This window comes from Balaenoptera ricei, chromosome 3, assembly GCF_028023285.1.
Source record: "Balaenoptera ricei isolate mBalRic1 chromosome 3, mBalRic1.hap2, whole genome shotgun sequence".
In the NCBI taxonomy this organism is placed as follows: domain Eukaryota; kingdom Metazoa; phylum Chordata; class Mammalia; order Artiodactyla; family Balaenopteridae; genus Balaenoptera; species Balaenoptera ricei.
This window is the reverse complement of record NC_082641.1, coordinates 22,906,601-22,931,042: the sequence shown is the minus strand read 5'-3', so window position 1 is coordinate 22,931,042 and position 24,442 is coordinate 22,906,601. Positions and strand designations below refer to the sequence as shown.

Sequence of the window (24,442 nt, the reverse complement as noted above, 5' to 3'; positions counted from 1 at the left end):
TGTTTTTAATTATCAGAAAAAATGTTCCTGAACATGAGGAGAGCATGTTCTCCTCAGTCTCAAATAAATTTGAGTGACTTACTCAACTGATTTTTGGGAAAAAAAGTTATTGATTGTAAAGGATCAACATGGTACAGTGCTAGGTAATGCTAGACACAATCCAAAGTATATTTGGTATCATTTAATTTGCCTTGAGGCAACATCTCAACGTATTAGAGAAGAGCAAGGAGGAGGAGAAGAAGAGGAAGAGGTGGAGGAGGAGAACAGCTTACAAAAGTTGGTAGATTGTGAACAGAAAACAGTGTTCTTATTCATATATATGTATATATTAATAAATATTCTACTTTTATTAGTCTTGAGGACTTTAGGAACACTTGATATGATCTTTGGTGTATTATGGAGCTTATCTTTTCAAAATAATGAATATTTGAATTACTAATATATTCACATTTACATGCTGTAATACAGTGGTAGTAAAGTCAGCTGTTAAATTCCTATTTATTTGTATTATATATGTCTCCCTACTTATCTGCATGATATATGAGTTTTTAATGACAGTTCACTTATGTAACATGGAAAAATAATGTATTAATGATATATTATTTATAACATTTAAATAACATTCAGAAAAGTTTTATAGTTTACAGGTTATGTGAAAATGAAACACAACCTAATAAACCATTTTTCTCCCACTACTTTTCAGGGGAAACAGACAGTACATTGAATTTGATTTCCTGCTGAATCTGCAGATAATGAGGACTTATCATTGCCTACCACTATTCATCTGGACCTATATGTTTCATACAATTGATGCTATCCCATTTCAAGAAAAAGCTAAAAGTGAAAGGATAGTGGGTCTGACAGAAGATGATGGTAAAACGCTACATCGCACCAAGCGTGGCTGGATGTGGAATCAATTCTTCTTGTTGGAAGAGTACACAGGTACAGACACACAATATGTAGGCAAGGTAAGAATTTTTATATAAGTCTAGAAGCTGAAAGTTATAGTTATTTTTTACAGCAGCTTTCCACATCACTAATGATTATTTTAAAATATTTGACAAATGGCGATGTGCAGAAGGCATGTTGTAAATTCTTTTGGTAGGATAGTGTGGGGAATGTGATTTATTCAGGTAGTTAGTTTAGGTCAGTATCCATAGTAAGCCTCAAAATAAAATAACTAATTTGTGGACTTAATTCCTTATTAATCAGCTAGATATGATTTAATATTATGCATGTGCATCTAAACGATTAAAAAAAAACTTTCTTTGAAATTTAAAGTTATGGGTAAATAATAACTCAGTGTGTTATATGAAGCAAAGCAAAATGCAATTGCAATATACCAAAAGTTACTAAAATGTATTGGTCTCTGCTGATGAATAATTTATCAAAAAAGTTAAATTAAAATGTCATTAAGATTTCTTAACTCCATATTTCTGATATTTTCTAGGATTGTGGTGGGAGCTGGGTCTGTAGATAGGCAGTGCTAGTAAAAAAATTAAAAATTGTACGTGGATAAATCCAAGGTGGTAGGATTGCATATGGCAAGATAAAAGAAACACAAATACACATGTGAACGCACATGCACACATCTACACAAACGTTAGTCTAATGGGATGAAGTTAGACCACTACTATGAAACGCCCAAACATGCTGAGATGTTTTTACACACAGCATGGGATGTGAATCTGTGTTAAACTCTCTTGTACAAATTCACTGTGGGTGGAGCACAAATCTGGGATGATCAATTTGCTTTCAGTGTCAGGGTGTACCAAAGGACCAAGAGGATGAATTATGAGGATTTTTTATACGGAAATACTGTAGAATATTTTATGTCATTTCAGATGTTTGCAATATAAGAGAGAAAAGTCAGAAGTGTTGAAATTAAGAGCAACTTTTGTTTTCACAATAATGCAAACTGAAGTTTACTAATTCTGTTTTCTATAATAAGGGACACCTTTGGTTCTTACTCAGGAAGATTACAAAGTAATAACAATTGCCATGTAGTTTCACTGTAATTTGAATAGACACATGTGACTGAATTACTTGGGCAGAATAGTAATACTGCTCAAGAGAAGAATTAAATTTAACAAGAAGCATAGCAAAGTCTCCTACTATTCTGTTAGAGAAACTTCATATGCAATTGATTTTTTACACATTAGATCTAGATCTTGCAAAATCCATAGCTATCATGGATTAATAATCAATTGCTCACTTGTTTATAATTATTGAGAACTGAGCAGATTTAAGTATTTTAAAATCTGGTTGTTAAAACATATTTATTGCATGAAGAGATAAACTTACAGAGATAGTATTTATTATTTCTAAAGGAAACAGTATTCATACAATAATTCTGAAATATCAACTTAATTGACCAATACATTTTAGTTAAAAGATATGTGTTTTTTTAAAATTATTTGGCCGCTCCGCGCGGCATGTGGGATCTTAGTTCCCTGACCAGGGATCAAACCTGCGCCCCCTGCTTTGAAAGCACAGAATCTTAACCACTGGACCGCGAGGGAAGTCCCAGAGATATGTATTGGTACTTGATTTGCGAAGTGTAATTGTCGAATTGCCTATAAATAGTCACCATCTAAATTCAATAAGGTATCTTTTTTACAGAATTAGCTCTCATTTTTTCATAGTTTTAATTCCAAAACGTTTACTATTCCATAGCTGAAATTATCCAAAGTATAATCATAGAATTCTGAACTGGAAGGGAATTCTAACATTCATGAAACTCTTGGTTACAACTGGATACTACTGGTGTAGGTGTTAACTAAAATGATGAGAAACAGAAACACCAGCTGTCAAATCGTTAGGAGTCTGGTTTATATTCGACTGAGTATCAAACGGTGGGATGACTCTCTCTCTTGCACTTTCATATGTTAATGTGTGTACTAAATATGGATATTTTCCCCAAGCATATATAAAATGATGTTCTTGGATAGGCGATTTTCTCTTAGGCTTTTAGAGTATGGCAGTATGATTTGTACAGAGACAGAAATAAAGTCTGAAATTTCCTGAAGGATATTTAATAAATGTTTATAGCACATTATAGTGTTTTTCAGAATCTAAATAAATGATCTTTATAAAGGTTTTAGAATGTCGTTACTTATGGTGCAGTATATGTACCAGCTGCTTCTGATTTATGGGCACATTGTATCCCAAAAAACTCTTTACAGTTTCATTGTTTAAAACTAAGAACATATGAGAAAAATATTAAGCATTAAAGCTAGGTGCTCAGGACAGTCTACAAAAGCTTATTTCATACTGAATTCTACAAAATCTACTTTTACAATAGAGTGCTATCATTTCATTCTTACTGCCAATCCCCTCACTGCCAGTACTGTAATACCACATCTCTGCACCACTGCATCAGCACACTAAATATAGTCTTTTCACTTGACTTTAATTTTTAATTCTCAAAAATATATTACACACTGTTTCTTGAATGATATCAATCTCTTGGACAAAATGTATATAGAAAAATAACCTAAATTTACTTAGGTAGCTTTCAGTGTTCAGTATCATTGTGTATTCCTGCCTATGTTCTATATTCCCATAATTAGGTAGCCTTGGCTCCTAAAAAAGTGAAAGCTTTCCTTTTCCAAATACTTGACCTCTATCTGACCATGTTCACAGGCCCTTTTCCACAGAGTATCTAACATCCTTTTCCATAATCTCATCTCTTCTCTTTGCTTTAAGTCCTACATCAAGTACATCCTCCTACACAAAGCCCATCTTCATTCTCCCCAGCTAGAATTTCCTGTCAAAGTTATGAAATCATCTATCAAAACCTTATTTATGGCACAATTTTAATTATCTTGGTCTAGTAATTTATCTCCTAGAATCTGTGACATTTGGGATTTGAATTAGTGTTAGATTTAAGGTATTTTTCTTTCTCAAAATATTTGACATAATATATTTATTACTCAAAATTAATATTCAGTTGATATCTCAATAGATCTTTACTGAGTATTTATTAATCTGGGTCCTGAGAGATCGACACTATAAAGCACAGAAAGATCAAAATTAAAAGAAATATATTTCCTGTTCTTGACACATGTTACACCAAAGTTGATTCCCTTTCTATATTTGTTATACTCGAGGGTCCTAATTGTAACTAAGCCCCTCCCATTTTGCTCTAGGACCTCAAAACAGCACATACAGTTTAGAATCATTTCACTCCAAAATAACTACCACAGGTATTTAGAATTAAAAGTTAAATAAGTGCTGATTGAATTAGGAATTATAACTACTTCTAGAAAAATTTTCATTTAAAATATATTAGTGAGCATATTTTTTCTGGAATATAAGTAAAAAACTGTTCAAAAAATATTAGAATGTGGTAGAAAATGTTTATTAGTATGATTGCCAATTATATGTGTGATTTTTCCTGATATCTTCCACCGATTTCGCTGCTTTTGAACTGTTTCAATACTCCAACATTCTCTTCCTCTACTTCCAAACTTTCAGAGGATCAAATGCACCCTTACATACTCATCAGTGTTAAAAAAAAGAAGAAAACAAAAGAAAAAAGAAAGAAATAGAAGTAGTAGATTCTTCAGGAGGGTACAGGGAGAGCGACAGGGGAAAGTATTTAAGCACAAGCATCATTAATTATAATTATTAGTAATAATTATCATTATTATCATTATAATAAAAGGAATTTGTGCTACCTACAAAAAAAACAGGTCTAGAAAATTAAAAATTAATTTAAAAAAATCAAAGATAACTATAAGCATACCAAGACAAGGTAAATTGTTTACATATTTCTACTTATTTACTAGTTATATTTTCTTAACATTCCTGATTTTCTATTGTTCATGAATATTTTATTTTGCCTTTCTCATTCAATGTTGTGTTTTTGGATATTGTTAAAATGTCAATATTAGTCATGTCATATTATGTCATATACATAATCATAATCATTTATAAAATTTCCAAATGTTCTATTTAGACTGTCTGGTTTTATACGTGCGTGTGTGCGCACACACACACACACTCACATCTCTGTGATAAAAATTTTGTACCTGATAAGTTTTAGTGTGTTTTAAATTATCTTTAGGATGAACTGGGAGATTGGGATTGACATATATATACTAATATGTATAAAATGGATAACTAATAAGAACCTGCTGTATAAAAAATAAATAAAATAGAATTCAAAAATTCAAAAAAAATTATCTTTATTTAGGATAAATTATTGAAAGTGAATTTCACAGAATCAAAGATATGAATGAGTTTAAGGTTCTGGATGTATATTAGTCAATTGCATTTCAGAAAATTTATACGACTATGTATAAATGTAAAGTCATTTACATACGACTATGTAAACTATCCTATGTTTCAACAACATAGGATATTTGTATGTTGGATATTTATTTTTAAATTTATCACTGTATTTTAATGTGGATGTTAACCCTGTGCATTACTGTTCAATTAGCTTGAAAAACTGAACACCTACAATGTGGGACACTATGCTGAGTCCTAAAAATAGGAGTCAATAAGATGAACTGGTCCTTATCTTCGAAATAGACAGAAATAGCTTATTGTAGATAGGAAATTCTCTATCTACAGTAAGCAAAATGCTATTATTGCTGGTCTGCTAGGAGAAAGACCCAATAGAAGTCTCAATTTAGGAGAAAGATGACACATTGTTTTTCTTACCCAATGGACTGAATTCCTAATACCTAAACTTTCACCTAAACTGGAATCATTCTCTAAATTAATGTTTGTTTATTTGGTAATTTAGGAACTGCCATATTTCCCTATTCCAGTGAACACAGACATTTTTACCAGATAATCACAAATATTCAAACTTTCCTCGTGCAAACATTTTGTAATTTGTCCACAATAAATCCTAATAACTCACGTTAAGGGTCTTATAGCTATGTTGGTGGTGTTCATGGGAAAGGTGTTAGAAAGTTATTCTAAAAATTGTCCAGCCTTCTTTACACTGATTTAAATCATAAAGTAATTGTGGTCACTCTAGATATGCTATTAAATTTATAATTAGTGGAATTTCCTCAGTAAATATTCTATTTCTAGGCCAGAATTTCCTAGTGATGTGATTGCTATAAATCATCATAGTTAGAACTATACATTAAAAAATAGAGGCAAAAACAAGGGTTCAAGGTTAATGAATAAGTAACTTGGCAAATCTAAGGGGAAAGAGGCCTTCTTCTCCTACAGTGGGAAGTGATATGTTTGTTATTTTGTGAAAGTTTCAACTCCCTCGGTACTTTCTAACAACAAAAGTTTTTTTTAAAATTAAAATTGCATTCTCCCCCAGTATATATTCTATTTTTCCTCTATGAATACAATCAAGATTTGTTGCTATTGTGTGTTATTGGTTTTAGGAAAAAACTTCATTTTAAAAACTATTTTATTAAATGTGTCTTAATACTTGAAAAAACTGTGTATTGCTTAGTTACAGGGTATAGTATTCTGCAATCTTAGGTAAAGATGATGATGGTATTGTTCAGTTCTCTGTCATTACAATTTGTGTATCTCCTTTTTCCAATTCTTACTGTTAGAAGAATATTAAACAGTTCCATTTAAAAAGTTCTCTTCTTACATTTGTCGATTTTTTCATTTATTTCTATGCAAGTATTAGGTGCATGGCCAATTATCTTTTATGTTTCTGATTAATTGATGTTTCATTATTAAGAAACATCACCTTTATCTTTGATAATACTACTTGCTTGAAGTGTACTTTGCCTGATCCAAATTTATCCATGCCAACTCACTTATGTTTGTGTTTTTGTTGTTTATCTTTTTCCATCCTTTTGTTTTCAGTCTTTCTGTGTAATTATAGTAAAAATGCAGCTCTTGTAAACATCTCAGGGTTGGTTTATGCTTTTTTATCCAGTCTGATAATCTTTAACATTTCATTGGAATGTTAAGTCCATTCATATAAAATGCAATTATTGATATAGTCTGATAATCTTTAACATTTAATTGGAATGTGAAGTCCATTCATATAAAATGCAATTATTGATATACTTGGATTTGAGTCTGCCATTTTCTTATTTTCTTTTGCCCCATTTATTTTCATACCTTTGTTTCTGCTTTCCTACCATCTTTTTTGTTAATTGCATATTTTTTAAATATCTGAATTTATGTCCTTTATAATTCATCCTTAACCTATTATACTGTGAACTGAATTAACATTATATATTTTATAATTGTTTATAACATGTTTACAATTATTACAGTAATCTTTCAACAATATAATTTCTCTTGCCTGTAGGACTTCATTCTATTTTTGTCATATATTTTCCTTCTGTATATATTATAAAGTGCATCATACATTGCTAATGTTTATTATTTAGGCATTTTATTAATTAAAAGCAAAAAATTTTAAAAAATATTGTTATATTACATGATTACCACTTCCAGTCATGCTTTTCATTCTTTCATGTACATCTTAATTTCTGTATGCTATCATTTCCCTTCAAACTGAAGACTTCCTTTAGCATTACTTGTAGTGTGAGTTTGCTGGAAGCAAATTTTCTTAGCTCTTTTTAATCTGAAAATATCACTATTTGACTTTTAATTTTGAAAAATATTTTAATTGGTTATAGAAATATATACTGATTTGACAGTTTTGGTTTTTTTTTTCCTTTCAGCACTTTAAATTTTTGTTACATTGCATTGTGGATTCCATTACTTTTAATAAGTTAGTCATTATTCTTACCATTGTTGCTCTGTATATAATGAGTATTTGTCTCTGGTTGCTTTTAAAGTTCTGCCTATATCATCGGCTCTCAACAGTTTGTCTTAGCAAGTATCTTACTTTGATACCTAAATGTGTTTTATTAATCCTGCTTGGTATTCACTGGCCTTCTTAGACCAGCAGATCTTTTTTCACTAAATTTTAAAATGTACGATCATTTTATTTTTGTGGCCAGTTCTACAAAATTAATAAACAGCATGGCCATGTAGATTTAAACCACTCAAACACCAGAATGACCAAGAGTAAAAAGACAGAAAATCCCAAGTGAATGTGATATGAACAAGCTGGGACTCTCATGAATTCAAGTTGAACTATGAATGCTAGAAACATTAAAGGAGACCAAAATGGAGAAATACAATATGCGTAGGGATTAGAAGATTAAAAAATAATCTAAAGATTAAATGCCATCATAATCAATATCCCCGTGTATTTCTTTTATTTTGAATTAATTTCAAACATTCTGAGGGTTGTTCAAATTGTACAAAGAACTATACAGCATTCAGCAAGATTTACCAATTATCAACATCTCACCCACTTTGTTTTATCACTCTTTTTATTTATACAGATTTTATATTGTGGCTGAACCATTTCAGTTTTGTCATTACTTTTAGGACTTGTCTCTTTCTGAGCTCTATAGGAGTAGTTGCAAACCCACAATAACTTGGCAAGATTGAACTCTAATTTCTGTTTCCTGCTGATGAAATCCACAACTCCTTCGCCTTCTTGCTGACATTTTCTACTAAGTTTCCTGGAGTCGGATATTGTGCATGTGAAGTTTAGACATCAACTTGGAGATGTTAATGGAGACTTGAGGGTTCCATTCTCTGTGACCCTCTCCTCCCTAAGATTGTGCTCTCCAGTTTCTATCTACCCTGGCAAACCCAAACTCCAATCAGTGTCTCCTCAGCCCAGTAATACTGCTTCTTCCTGCTTGGGCTCTAATTATATGTTCCTAACTGTATCTGGAAAGTACCCTTAGAGGAAAAGTCTGCTAATGATATTAGGCCACAAAAATTTAACTCAAGGTCATAGGCTTTGCAACACCGCCTCTATTGATTGGTGTTTCGTGTCATCAAGCAGTTTTGTCTGTCTGTATATCCTTTGTTTGGGTCATGCTTTCATAATTATTCTCAGTGGATATATTTGTCCAGTGAAATTACCTGTGAGGATAAAAACCTAAATATCAAGATTGCTTTTGAGAAAACACTTCATGATGTGACTATGCACATTTCATGAACCAGGAAGGCTTATTATAATATTGTAAGATTTAAAAATGTTTCAAATGTGCTAAGTCAAAATAAGCTCTATTTTTTCCCCAAAGGTATACTTATTATTTCTGTTTCATGGTTTATTATATTAGGTAGGACTTTCAGAGTGTTTTATATCATAAGTGGTAGTGTGAATTAGTTCCTTACTGTGATATGTTACTCTAAACAATACGATCCTTGGTTTTTAAGGTTCTCTGGCATGTTAAGAAACATGATGGCTCACTGTTTTCTTCCTGGCAAAGAACTCAGACCTTCAAATGGAAATTTGCTGTGGCCATTTGTAAATGTTTTCTATTCACTTCTTGTCTGGACCAGCAAGCATATTTTAGAGTCACATTTCTGCTTTTCCATTCTTATCTCAAATGCCCAGTGAGAACAATGATAGACGTCCCTTCTTTCCAGGGCAGTTTTGAACACCACCACTCAATCTACCAGTACATCAGTGAGAGCATGAGGGCAGAAGTCAGGTGTCACTAGTTAGCCTGCCTGTTTTGAACTATCTACTCCTCTACTGTGTACATAACAGGGTTATATAAAATAAACATAAAGAGCATTTTGTAAAAATACTTCCATTATGTCCACTGAGACTGGCTTATTCTTTGAAAATATAGATTTTTCCCCCTAGTTCAGTGTCTGGCATTTATTAGCACTCAATTCAATGTTGAAAGTAATCTAGGTTTTTGAGCACAGGAGTGTGATGTTATCATCACTATTATAATCACTGCACTGATTAAGCGCAAGATAGAACTGAAAATGAACAGGCGGATGGCTTCCAAACTCACTGAACTGCTTTAATGGAGTTTTGCAAAAGGAAAGAAATATCACATATCATGATGTTTTACTTATTAATTTTCATAAGTACAAAAATCATTATTTTGCTCATTAAAGATGGCCTTTTTTTTAACATCAAGACGTGATTTTAACAAAATGGAGCAGAAGAGGGAAGAACTGTCTTAAAATATATTATGCAAAATAAGTTGGTAAAATTGAGCCACATTAAATATTATAAACAATACATGTTACTTTGTTAATTTTTAATGTGATTTAAAAAGTAAAGATGCATTATAAACACTGTTTTAACCTTAAGTTCATTCATGATATTAAAGCAGAAAATGAAATCACAGTACAAAAATGAAAGCCCATACAAAGAAATATTTATTAACACATGTTTCTGAAGATATATTATGGTAGAGAGACAGACACTCAAATCAGTGAAACTTTTTGCTGTTGGTGTTGTTAGAATTACTTGAAAAGCCTTGGTCATGGAAGGAGTTGAAATTGGATATTGTTTTACAGTTATATGTTTGTGATAAATTTAAACTCAGTCTCAAATGTATATCAATAGTTAATATGATTTGCACTGCTAATCTTCAAGGAAACTTTGAAGTAAAGAATACAAACTAAAATAGAGGCCATAAAGATGACTGCAAGCTAAAGTACAAAAGCAAGTGATGTAATTATGTAATCAGATATCTAGCAGGACTTTCCACAGGCTACACTGAACTTAGTAACTTAGGTTTTCCAGTTTCTTAGGCCATTAACTGAAGTCATAGTATAGAACTAATATGGAAAGCACATAGAGTAATTAATCTTAAAGCCCCATCTCATTATTAGGTATCACTTCAAAGATAGATAAAAATATAAACTTTTTTTTAACTTAAAAAAAAATTTTTTTAACATCTTTATTGGAGTATAATTGCTTTACAATGTTGTGTTAGCCTCTGCTGTATAACAAAGTGAATCAGCTATATGTATACGTATATCCCCATTTCCCCTACCTCTTGCGTCTCCCTCCCACCCTCCCTATCCCACCCCTCTAAGTGGTCATAAAGCACCGAGCTGATCTCCCTGTGCTATGTAGCTGCTTCCCACTAGCTATCTATTTTATATTTGGTAGTGTATATATGTCAAAGCTACTCTCTCACTTCGTCCCAGCTTACCCTTCCCCCTCCCCGTGTCCTCAAGACCATTCTCTACGTCTGTGTCTTTATTCCTCTTCTGCCACTAGGTACATCAGAAACATTTTTTTGTTTTTTTAAGATTCCATATATATGTGTTAGCATACAGTATTTGTTTTTCTCTTTCTGACTTACTTCACTCTGTATGACAGACTCTAGGTCTATCCACCAAACTACAAATAACTCAATTTTGTTTCTTTTTATGGCTGAGTAATATTCCATTGTATATATGTAACACATCTTCTTTATCCATTCATCTGTTGATGGACACCTAGGTTGCTTCCATGTCCTGGCTACTGTAAATAGAGCTGCAATGAACATTGTGTGACATGACCAGTTTTGAATTATGGTTTTCTCAGGGTATATGCCCAGTAGTGGGATTGCTGGGTCATATGGTAGTTCTATTTTTAGTTTTTTAAGGAGTCTCCATACTGTTCTCCATGGTGGCTGTATCAATTTACATTCCCACTAACAGTGCAAGACAGTTCCCTTTTCTCCACACCCTCTCCAGCATTTATTGTTTGTAGATTTTTTGATGATGGCCATTCTGACTGGTGTGAGGTGATACCTCATTGTAGTTTTGATTTGCTTTTCTCTAATGATTAGTGATGTTGAGCATCTTTTCATGTGTTTGTTGGCAATCTGTATATCTTCTTTGGAGAAATGTCTATTTAGTTCTTCGGGTCATTTTCGGATTGGGTTGTTTGTTTTTTGATATTGAGCTGCATGAGCTGATTGTATATTTTGGAGATTAACCCTTTGTCAGTTGCTTTGTTTGCAAATATTTTCTCCCATTCTGAGGGTAGTCTTCTTGTCTTTTTTATGGCTTCCTTTTCTGTGTAAAAGCTTTTAAGTTTCATTAGGTCCCATTTGTTTATTTCTGTTTTTATTTCCATTTCTCTAGGAGGTGGGTCAAAAAGGATCTTACTGTGATTTATGACAAAGAGTGTTCTCCCTATGTTTTCCTCTAAGAGTTTTATAGTGTCTGGTCTTACATTTAGGTCTTTAATCCATTTTGAGTCTATATTTGTATACGGTGTTAGGGAATGTTCTAATTTCATTCTTTTACATGAAGCTGTCCAGTTTTCCCAGCAACACTTACTGAAGAGACTGTCTTTTCTCCATTGTATATCCTTGCCTCCTTTGTGATAGATTAGTTGACAATAGGTGCGTGGGTTTATCTCTGGACTTTCTATCCTGTTCCATCGATCTATATTTCTGTGTTTGTGCCACTACCATATTGTCTTGGTTACTGTAGCTTTGTACTATACTCTGAAGTCAGGGAGTCTGATTCTTCCAGCTCTGTTTTTTACCCTCAATTTTGCTTTGGTTACTTGGGGTCTTTTGTGTCTCATACAAATTTTAAGATTTTTTGTCCTAGTTCTGTAAAAAATGCTACTGGTAATTTGATAGGGATTGCATTGAATCTGTAGATTGCTTTGGGTACTATAGTCATTTTGACAGTATTGAGTCTTCCAATCTAAGAACATGGTATATCCCTCCATCTGTTGTGTTACCTTCGATTTCTTTCATCAGTGTCTTATAGTTTTCTGAGTACAGGTCTTTTACCTCCTTAGGTAGTTTTATTCCTAAGTATTTTATTCTTTTTTGTTGCAGTGGTGAATGGGATTGTTTCCTTAATTTCTCTTTCTGGTATTATGTTGTTAGTCTATAGGAATGCAAGAGATTTCTTTGCATTAATTTTGTATCCTGAAACTTTACCAAATTCACTGATTAGCTCTAGTAGTTTTCTGGTGGCATCTTTAGGATTATGTATGTGTAGTATCATGTCATCTGCAAACAGTGACATTTTTACTTCTTTTCCAATTTGTATTCATTTTATTTCTTTTTCTTCTCTGATTGCCATGGGTAGGATTTCCAAAACTATGTTGCAAAATAGTGGCGAGAGTGGACATCTTTGTCTCATTCCTGATCTTAGAGGAATACTTTCAGTTTTTCACCATTGAGAATTATGTTTGCTGTGGGTTTGTCGTATATGGCCTTTATTATGTTGAGGTAGGGTCCCTCTATGCCCACTTTCTGGAGAGTTTTTATCATAAATGCGTGCTAAATTTTTTCAAAGGCTTTTTCTGCATCTATTAAGATGATCATATGGCTTTTATTCTTCAATTTGTTAATATGGTGTATCCCATTGATTGATTTGCATATGTTGAAGTATCCTTGCATCCCTGGGATAAATCCCACTTGATCATGGTGTATGATCCTTTTAATGTGTTGCTGGATTCTGTTTGTTAGTATTTTGTTCAGAATTTTTGCATCTATGTTTTTCAGTGATATTGGTCTGTAATTTTCTTTTTTTGTAATATCTATGTCTGGTTTTGGTATCAGGGTGACGGTGGCCTCGTGGAATGAGTTTGGGAGTTTCCCTTCCCCTGCAATTTTTTGGAAGAGTTTAAGAAGGATGGGTGTTAGCTCTTCTCTAAATGTTTGATAGAATTCACCTGTGAACCCATCAGGTCCTGGACTTTTGTTTGTTGGAAGATTTTTAATCACAGTTTCAATTTCATTACTTGTGATTGGTCTGTTCATATTTTCTTTCTTCCTGGTTCAGTCTTGGAAGGTTATACCTTTCTAAGAATTTGTCCATTTCTTCCAGGTTGTCCAATTTATTGGCACAGAGTTGCTTGCAGTAGTCTTTATGATGCTTTGTATTTCTGCGGTGTCCACTGTAACTTTTCCTTTTTCATTTCTAATTTTATTGATTTGAGTCCTCTTCCTCTTTTTCTAGATAAGTCTGACTAAAGGTTTACCAATCTCTCTTATCTTCTCAAAGAACCAGCTTTTAGTTTTATTGATCTCTGCTACTGTTTTCTTTGTTTCTATTTCATTTATTTCTGCTCTGATCTTTATGATTTCTTTACTTCTACTAACTTTGGGTTTTGTTTGTTCTTTCTCTAGTTCCTTTAGGTGTAAGGCTAGATTGTTTATTTGAGATGTTTCTTGTTTCTTGAGGTAGGATTGTATTGCTATAAACTTCCCTCTTAGAACTGCTTTTGCTGTATCCCATAGGTTTTGGATCATCATGTTTTCATTGTCATTTGTCTCTAGTTATTTTTTGATTTCCTCCTTGATTTCTTCAGTGATGTCTTGATTATTTAGTAATGTATTGTTTAGCCTCCATGTGTTTGTGTTTTTTACATTTTTTTCCCTGTAATTGATTTCTAATCTCATAGGATTGTGGTCAGAAAAGATGCTTGATATGATTTCAGTTTTCTTAAATTTACAGAGGCTTAATTTGTGACCCAAGATGTGATCTATCCTGGAGAATGTTCTGTGTGCACTTGTGAACAAAGTGTAATCTGCTGTTTTCAGATGGAATGTCCTATAAATATCAATTAAATCTACCTGGTCTATTGTGTCATTTAAAGCTTGTGTTTCCTTATTAATTTTCTGTCTGGATGATCTGTCCATTGGTGTAAGTGAGGTGTTAAAGTCCCCCACTGTTATTGTGTTACTGTTGATTTCCTCTTTTATAGCTGTTAGCATTTGCCTTATATATTGAGGTGTTCCTATGTTGGGTGCATATATATTTATAATTGTTATATCTTCTTCTTGGATTGCTCCCTTGATCATTATGTAGTGTCCTTCCTTGTCCCTTATAACATTCTTTATTTGAAGTCTATTTTATCTGATATGAGTATTGCTACTCCAGCTTTATTTTGATTTCCATTTGCATGGAATATTTTTTTCCATCCCCTCACTTTCAGTCTGTGTGTGTCCCTAGGTCTGAAGTGGGTCTATTGTAGACAGCATATATATGGGTCTTGTTTTTGTATCCATTTAGCGAGCCTGTGTCTTTTGGTTGGAACTTTTAATCCATTCACATTTTGGGTAATTACCGATATGTATGTTCCTATTACCATTTTCTTCATTGTTTTGGGTTTGTTTTTGTAGATCTTTTCCTTCTCTTGTGTATTCTGCCTAGAAAAGTTCCTTTAGCATTTGTTGTACAGCTCGTTTGTTGGTGCTGAATTCTTTTAGCTTTTGCTTGTCTGTAAAGCTTTGATTTCTCCATCAAATCTGAATCAGATCATTGCCAGGTAGAGTAATCTTGGTTGTAGATTCTTCCCTTTCATCACTTTAAGTATCGTTCCACTCCCTTCTGGCTTGTAGAGTTTCTGCTGAGAAATCAGCTGTTAAGCTTATGGGAGTTTCTTGTATGTTATTTGTCATTTTTCCCTTGTTGCTTTTAATAATTTTTCTTTGTCTTTCATTTTTGTCAATTTGATTACTATGTTTTGGCATGTTTCTCCTTGGGTTTATCCTGCCTTGGACTCTCTGATCTTCCTGGAGTTGGGTGGCTATTTCCTTTCCCATGTTAGGGAAGTTTTCAACTGTACTCTCTTCAAGCATGTTCTCGGGTCCTTTCTCTCTTCTCCTTCTGGGACTCCTATAATGTGAATATTGGTGTGTTTAATGTTGTCCCAAACGTCTCTTAGGCTGTCTTCATTTCTTTTCATTCTTTTTTCTTTATTCTGTTCCGCAGCAGTGAATTCCACCATTCTATCTTCCAGGTCACTTATCCGTTCTTCTGCCTCAGTTATTCTGCTATTGTTTCCTTCTAGTGTATTTTTCATGTTAGTTATTGTATTGTTCATCTCTGTTTGTTCTTTAATTCTTCTAGGTCTTTTTTAAACATTTCTTGCATCTTCTTGATCTTTGCCTACATTCTTTTTCTGAGGTCCTGGGTCACCTTCACTGTCATTATTCTGAATTCTTTTTCTGGAAGGTTGCCTATCTCAACTTCACTTAGTTGTTTTTCTGGGGTTTTATTTTGTTCCTTCATCTGGTACATAGACCTCTGCCTTTTCATTTTGTCTATCTTTCTGTGAATGTGGTTTTCGTTCCATAGGCTGCAGGATTGTAGCTCTTCTTGCTTCGCCTGTCTACCCTCTGGTGGATGAGGCTATCTTAGAGGCTTGCGCAAGCTTCCTGATGGGAGAGACTGGTGGTGGGTAGAGCTGGGTGTTGCTCTGCTGGGAAGAGCTCAGTAAAATTTTAATCTGCTTGTCTGCTGATGGGTGGGGTTGAGTTCCCTCCCTGTTGGTTGTTTCCCTTGAGGCAACCCCTTACTGGAGCCTTCAGGCCCTTTGGTGGTGCTAATGGAGGACTCTGGGAGGGCTAATGCCATGGAGTACTTCCCAGAACTTCTGCTGCCAGTGTCCTTGTTCCCACGGTGAGCCACAGCTGCCCCCTGCCTCTGCAGGAGACCCTCCAACACTAGCAGGTAGGTCTGGTTCAGTCTCCTATGGGGTCACTGCTCCTTCTCCCTGGGTCCTGATGTACACACTACTTTGTGTGTGCCCTCCAAGAGTGGAGTCTCTGTTTCCCCCAGTCCTGTGGAACTCCTGCAATCAAATCCTCCTAGCCTTCAAAGTCTGATTCTCTGAGAATTCCTCCTCCTGTTGCTGGACCCCCAGGTTGGGAAGCCTGATGTGGGGCTCAGAACCTTCACTCCAGTGGGTGGACTTCTGTGGTATAATTGTTCTCCAGTTTGTGAGTCACCCACCCAGTGGTTATGCGATTTGATTTTATTGTGACTGTGCCCCTCCTACAGTCTCATTGCAGTTTCTCCTTTGTCTTTTTCTGTGGGGTATCTTTTTTGGTGAGTTCCAGTGTCTTCCTGTCGATGACTGTTCAGCGTAAAAATATAAACTTACTATTACATTGCTGCAGTTAGCAATCCTACGAATAAGACTCAGTGTTCTCACTCCTCAGTTTTTTCCTCCTGCCTGCAACCTGCATCTCAAGCACAGTCCCAGAAGACAGTTTTAAATGTTTGGCCATATGCTGCGAGTCCTCATAAGGATTTATTTTGATATTTTTCCTTACATGGATGCTGAAAAGCATCCAGTAGAAAAAGTATACAAAATAGTTTGGAGAAACACCAGTGCACTGAGTTTATCTTTGATGTCATCTCTTTTTATTCCTCTTTTGTGGTTGATCTTGTTCTATTGATTTATCTTCCAAATTCATAAGTGTGGTGACATATCTGTTGCTTCTGTCATCAGTCTCTCAATGTCTCTTGTCAGCTTTCTTATAGTATTGAATTCCTAACTAGCTGTATTACCCCTGATTTTATTTTCTGCTTACAAATTACTTTTCTCTACCCTATCAGAGTACTTTTTCTAAATTATGTATCACAGTGTTATCCACTCCAAACATTTTAAATGGTTCTTGCTTAGAGAAAATGCTCAAATGTTGAGATTACAATTCTTTTAAAACTCTTAACAGTTGAATATTCACTATTATTCACAGCATAATCACACTATATTTAAAGTGCCATTTAACCCCCATCTCTCCACAGTTTGTATATCCTCTCCAATCAATTCTCTGACTATTAAATCTTGTTCAATTTAAAAGGTCTACATTTAATATCACTCTTTATGATTCATTTACCCATCTGCCAGGTAGCAGTTGTTGTTTTCTCTGTGATGTTACTGTATATTTTATAGGGTTTTAAAATCTTCTTATCACACAGTTGTATCTGTGTTTGTGTGTATGCAGTTGTGTGCTTGCTGTGAATTAAAACAAAAACAAAGTCCTTTTCAAATTCAATGTTCCTAGCACAGTGCAGGCATATGTACACACACACATCAGAGCAATAAAAATAGCTTTCTTTGTAAGGCGATTAAACTTTGCAAGCAAATATTCTAAGACAAATACTGTTGTTAAAGTACGTTTCAACCATGTAGTTGATTTTAGCAACATATACAAATAATATTTTGCATAATAATGATTCACTCTAAACTCCCTTCTTTTTGATTTGCAGGTTTTTATATTTAATGAATTTTGTGCATTGAGATCACAATGGATAATACTATTTAAAGTTGTTCCTACTAAACAGTTATTTCTCTAAAGTTGGAATAAAATAGTGAGAGTGATGATACATTGCCGAAGTTAGCACTCCCCAGAGTATAAAAATGGACTTTTTTAAATGGATGTGTTCAAGGCTATAACCTTCGTTTGTATTCTATGAGATATAATATGACTGATGAATGAATCCTAATTTTCTGTCATGTCATTTCACTCCTGGTAATATGTGCTTCATCTTGACCATTTTTATGGTGAACAATGCTGGAATCATACAGTACACATTGTCTTTTCTGACTTTTGGTCAAAGCTAGAAATAGAGGTTCCCTTTTTTAGCTTTGCATAAAGCTGAAAAGAAGCAGAGTTTGCATTTATGTTACAAGGAATTTCATAGAATAAAAGGTAGCTGAAATGTGTGAATTGTGATAAGAATGGCCTCTTCTGTGTCAGAAGCCTTTTTGAGTTTTTTACTGCTAACATTCTTTTCCTCACTATGGATCAGAAAAGTTAGAGGAAATGAAAGTTGATGTTGGTATTCAGTTTGAATTATATGTGAAGATCCCAGGACCGTTCTTACTGTATTCACAGTAGACATTTGAATTACTGTAGGACTTGCAACATTTATGAGAAATATCATCTTATTTATATGTATACAAGTATACAAGACAAGGTCAAATTTGCAAAGTGAGTTTTTTCTCAAATAAATAAGATCTAGTCTATGTAAATATATGGAAAAATTCAGTGAAGGCAGAGAAATGAAGATTACTAATGAAAAACCTTCAAGGTATACTCAATTATTCTGTCATACTCCTTTGCATTGTAATGATTTAGTTATTTTCTATGTTTATTTTAGCTAACTAGCCAAGTAAATACGACATAACTTGAAAAGTGAAGCTTGGTCATAAATATCCAAGCAACACAATATTGGGAAGATCATTTATATGACATGTGGAACCACATACATCATGTATATGTATATATATTGATGTAGTGAGTTTGTGTTTTCTCATATATTTCTAAGGTTAGGTAATTTGTTAGAAAAACTATAAATAAATCTATAAATATTATTCTTTACAATAAAATAATGTGCCTTATAGTTACTCACCTGGCTACTTGAAAAAGTTTAATTGATTACACAGAACAGTAATTTAAGGTCAGTAACTATATAGTTTCAATTATATGTATAAAGAAAAAGTCAATGACTACTTAATTTTGTGATATTTCCATAAAAACAAAAACCTGACATCTCTCAAAATATTAGAATTCAGGATTTACTACTATATTTTAAACATTCATTTTAATTTAAAAATTCAAAGTGTCATAAAAAATGCTCAGGAACTTAAAATTGGTTTTGTTATGAAGAAAGTTTTAGACCTATGACTTACCTTGAAAAAGATATATATATAACTTCACATATATATATAAATTTTTAACCCACCCATCAGTAGAAGACAAGAAAAATAAAAATCTAGACTTGCTGATGTCAGTTAGCAATAAAACAAGAAAAAGGGAATTAAAAGAAATAATAAGCATATATATCAGGCAAAGGAAATTTTGAATTTTTAAGTATTAATACAGTATAATTAAATGCTACAACTATATATCGTTAGTTCTAGGCACTACGCTATATGACATCTAAGGTTTACAATGAATGTTTACAAAAATCTTGTAGCCCAGTGGCATGGGAATCAGGAGCATACACCCAAGGGAAAAAGCTAAATTTTTTTTAACAACTCACTTAATTGGAATCTCTGCTTTTGCTTACTTCCATGCTCTAATTTATCACAATGTTATTTCCAAAATTTAAAATGATAATCATCCCGAAAATCTTTTTCTGGCCAATTAACATAGGAACAGATTCTCTACTTCACTCACAATAACAAAAATAATATCCAAACAATTATTAAATGTAGTTCTTTTCCAATGAGTCTTGTAAAAATGAAAAAGTTTGAGACTTGGCAAGGGATTTTGAAGTGTATTTTAGCTATAAGCATCCAAAAATGACAAAAGCTAAAATAATAGTTAATAGTTGATGCTGTGACTCTCCCACCAGAAATGTACCCATTAGATACAAGCTCAGAAATATTTGAAGATATATGTACGCGAGTATTTATTATTCAATATATCACTCTATACTATAACCAATAACAACAACAAAAACGATTTAAACAACCATTCACTGAAAATTGCTTAAATAAGAATGAACAATACCTTCACAGAGAAAAATGAGTATAGGAAACTACTTAAAATGATATGAGAAGCTATCCGAGGAAAATTATTTAGTAAAAAAAAAGAAAAAGAAGAAAAGGAAAGAAAAAGAAAAAGTACAGGACACCAAATTTTAGTAGGACAGACAACACCAGTTAATATTGCATATTTATACCTCTGATATATTAGACTGAATTTCAGGTCAATGAGGTGAGGACAGGTGGGATCTTTATATACACTTTACTTTATATGTTTGTAGGATATCTTAACTATCATTGTCACATATTGCTTTCATAGTAAGGAAAAGTACTAACACTTAAATTCAACTTTGCCTGGCATGAGATCCTGTCCAGACTTGGCCTCATCATTCTCTTTAAATTCTAGGCTCTTCCCCTACCAAAGGTTAGACTGCCTAATGATACCAAAATCATTATTGTCTTTAGATGGGATTATGCTTCTTATACCTCCAGCATTTTATAAATGGTTTGTTCTTTTTTAAGTGTCCTGAACCATCTCTCACCTCTTTTGTTTGCCATCAACTGGATAGAACACCTATTCATCTTTCAAAATTTACCTCATGTATCACCAATTCCAGAAAAGTTACCCTCAAATCTTCCCTGGGTTTCCTCTCTTCTCTGAACATATTTCTATACATACTTTAATAACACCATTTTATATTTCCTTTGTTTGGATGTTTCACATTCCACTAAAACGTAAATCCATTAAATTAATGTTTATGTTTTTTACCTCTGCAGATATAATGTATTGCATAGTTGCTGGTACACAGTAGGGTCTATAATTTGCATCTAATGAAAAAGTAAAAGAAGACTATAAGAAATAACAAATAGAGGTTTAAACAGCTGGGTGTAATTTAAAAAAGATAGTGTACCTTTCACTGTTTCACCATTTCTCTCTATAGAATGTAAATTCCAGTCGGCAGGCATTTTCACTCATGTATTTCATTGTTATATTCCTAACGCCTAAAAAAGTGCCTGAAATATATATATATATATATATATATATTCCAGTGATCTCTGGGGATCACTTCACAGTGTCCAGTGAAATACTGTATTATTTTAAAAAGGAATAATTACCAATCTGCACTAACGTTCATATGATATATGGTTAAGGTCAACTTGCATTTGTGCCCATCACTCTAGAATAATATCTACCATAATAATGAAGTAAAAGCTCCTGTTTTTTCTATTTCAGGAACTTTTAGAAGAAGGCTAATGGTGGCTATTGATTGATTGATGATTGATTTGGTGCTCATTTCACATCTTTGTAGCAAGCTATAACGTATTAATCTGTAATGCTCTAGTTGGGCTCAAATGTCAGCAATGAACAGTTGCTGTCACCACAAACAAGGAAAGATAGAATTGACATTCTTTGTACTTTGCCTTATTTTCTCTATATATTTTGAGAGTCTAAGATCTAATTGGCTTATCCAAAATAGATTTAAAAGTAGTCTATCAGAGAGCACCCCAAAGTGGACTGAAGCCAGAAGCTCGATTAGCTGCTATCCTACAAAGGAATGTAAATTATTTGGGTACTGTTTTATGCTCTACATTTTCCTCTAGACAAAAGAAGCACTATTCCTTTAAAAGGACAAAAGTATAAATGCTGTAGATTGAAGATTATATCATTACCAGTAGTTCTAAATGATCAATTCTAATATGATTTAGTGAGTTCTGATCAATTATTATTCAGTACTCATATGTATCATAGTAACTGTATTTGCAAATAATAGTAACATGGGTGGTTTTTTAACTTTTATATCCCCATGAAATCACTGCAGATTAACTTGTTGAAAGAGAATAGATTTTTTTTTTGTAGGAAAATATATTGTCTTAGTTTTTAGGAGGGTTATTTATATTAAGAAAATAATTCCTATTTAGAAAAAAACTGTTAAACAGATTAGATAGTGAGCTCTTTAGAGCAAAAGCAAACCCAGCACAAAAAATAGTAAAATGAGAAAGTCTAGGGCTTTTTGCTCCTATTGGTGGGTAGTACAACGGAAGAGGACATAGGTAGGTAGACTACTGGCGACAGGAGGCTAACTGCTTTGATGAAAGGTCAATAAAAGTTAGTAATAACACCGTGCATTTGATAGCAGAAAGGGCTCTAAGATAAGGAACACGTAATGCTAAATTTCTGTATAGTGGTCAAGGTGATGCTGTGCTAGGGCTTTCATATAATAAATAAAATCTCCTACAACAAAATTAAAATTATGTATGGATCCATTAATAGTTATGTTGGTTGGTTCATTGATTGGCTTGGATAGAAATTAAGTCGATTAAATTTCTTTTTTCTCGTTTTCTTTACTTAAAAAATATTATAAATGGGATGTTCTGGAAAACAAACAGGAGAAGAAGAGTCAAAGTGACAGAATATAGGCATCCTTGATAATTGTTCAGCTAAATGGAGAGGACTCTGCATTTTAGTAGGACATTAAAAGGGGTTAGTGCAGTTCTATCTAAAATTTCAAAAGGTCAGAATATGCCAAATGATACCCCAGTTTACAACTGGGAGCTATAATGTATGTTTGAAAATTAATGTCACTTAAATGACAAATGAAAATACGCAAAGCTTCAAGATCATATGAATTTTCTCCTCAATATCTACTAGTCATTAAAATCATGCTACTCTTTGGTTTCTTTGTTTCTTAATTAAACTATTCATATTTTCCAGAGAATTTATTTTTTTGAGGTAACTGATTGTCTTTTTTATGTTGACAAAATGTGTGAATACCATTCTCAACAGAAAGCCTCCAGTGCCATAACAATATTATTAATTGGAAAGTCTAATGTGATGTCTAAACTCTTCAGTTGTTTGATAATGGCATATGGAAGGTAAACTCTGTGTCCATGAATGAATTGTCTTGATTTTATTCTCACGTTTAACTAATAACTTTACTGAGTATAGAATTAATTTTCAAAATTACTTCAACATGAACATAAGTAGCACTGATCACTCCTTTGTCTTTTAATGTCCAAAGCTGTTGATGAGAATATTCCTGGGCTGGTGATCTCCTCATTGGAAGCATCTAGGATGCCTTCTCTTTATGTAGTGTTGTAAAACTTCATGATAACAGGAGAGAAAGAAACTCAAAAGTAAAAGGATCCAAATTCTTATGTTTCATCACTTTATCATTTTTTAAACTTTTTTTGAAATATTACTAATATAAAATTAATCATTTTGAAGTATATAATTCAATGGAATTTCATACATTTTCAGTGTGCAACCATCACTCCTAGTTCCAAAACATTTTATCACTCCTCATATAAACCCTATATTCACTAAGCAATCATTACCCAGTCCCCCTACCTCCAGTCCTGTCAACTACTAACCTTTTTTCTATCTTTAAGTATTTACATATTTTGGATATTTCATATAAATGGAATCTATACAGTATCATCTTTTATTTCTGGCTTCTTTAACTTAGCATAATATTTCTGATGTTCATACACACTGTAGCACATATCTGTCCTTAGTTTCTTTTTATAGTTGAGTAATATTCATTATATGAATACACCACATTTTGTGTATCTATTTATCCAGTAATGGATCTCTGGTTCCACTTTTTTGCTATTGTGAATAGTGTTGCTATGAACATTCAGCTACAAGTATTTGTTTCAATACATGTTTTCAATTTTGGAGGGTATACAATCAGGAGTGAAAATGCTGGGGCATATGATAATTATATTTTTCACTTATTGATGTTGCAAAAACCTTTTCATGTTTTATTGATCTTTTGTATATCATCTTTGGGAAAAAACTATTCAAGTCCTTTAACCATTTTTTAATTCTATTGTCTTTTGGTGTTAAGTTGTAAGAATTCTTTATGTATTCTAGATACTGGACACTTATCAGATATATGTTTTGAAAATATTTCCTCCCATTATTTAGGTTACTTTTTTACTTTCCTGATAGTGTCTTTTGATGCACAACAGTTTTTGTTTGTTTTTGTTATTTCTATGACATCCAATTTATCTAAGTCTTCTTTTGTTACTTGTAAGTTTGGTGTCATATGTAAGAATCCACTGCCAAATCCAAGGTCATGGAGATTTACCTTTATGTTTTCTTCTAAGAGTTTTATAATTTTTAGCTCTTAAACTTAGGTCATTGATCTATCTTAATTTTTGACACCATGTTATTTTTATCCCACTTTTGACCAGTCACTCTTATTAATATTTTTGCATAGGTTCTTATTACATAGATTCCTTCTGGATTTCTAATTGCCCTTCTTTTAGAGTGAAATATTTACTAGGGTGAATGTAAGTTCTTCCTGGATATAATAAACATACAATTTAGAAATTTTTTAAAGTAAATTTGCCTTCACTGTACTGATGTGCTATCTTCTGGGTGCAGTTTTTTAATTTTAATTTACTTACTTTCAAGTCACCAGTTTTCTTCAAACCAATCATAAG

General features: G+C 33.0%; 1 protein-coding gene across 2 annotated transcripts in view; it reads left to right on the top strand.

Annotated features, from left to right (window-relative positions):
* The first annotated feature begins 752 nt into the window (after window positions 1–752).
* The window catches only part of CDH9 (cadherin 9), an 83,297-nt gene continuing 59,607 nt past the window's right edge, over window positions 753–24,442 (top strand). Inside the window, exon 1 of one of the 2 annotated variants that reach the window (XM_059919231.1) lies at window positions 753–968. In XM_059919231.1, coding sequence (XP_059775214.1) covers window positions 753–968 — 216 coding nt within the window. The remainder of the gene's footprint in view (window positions 969–24,442) is intronic. The other variant, XM_059919233.1, reaches the window with a different exon arrangement.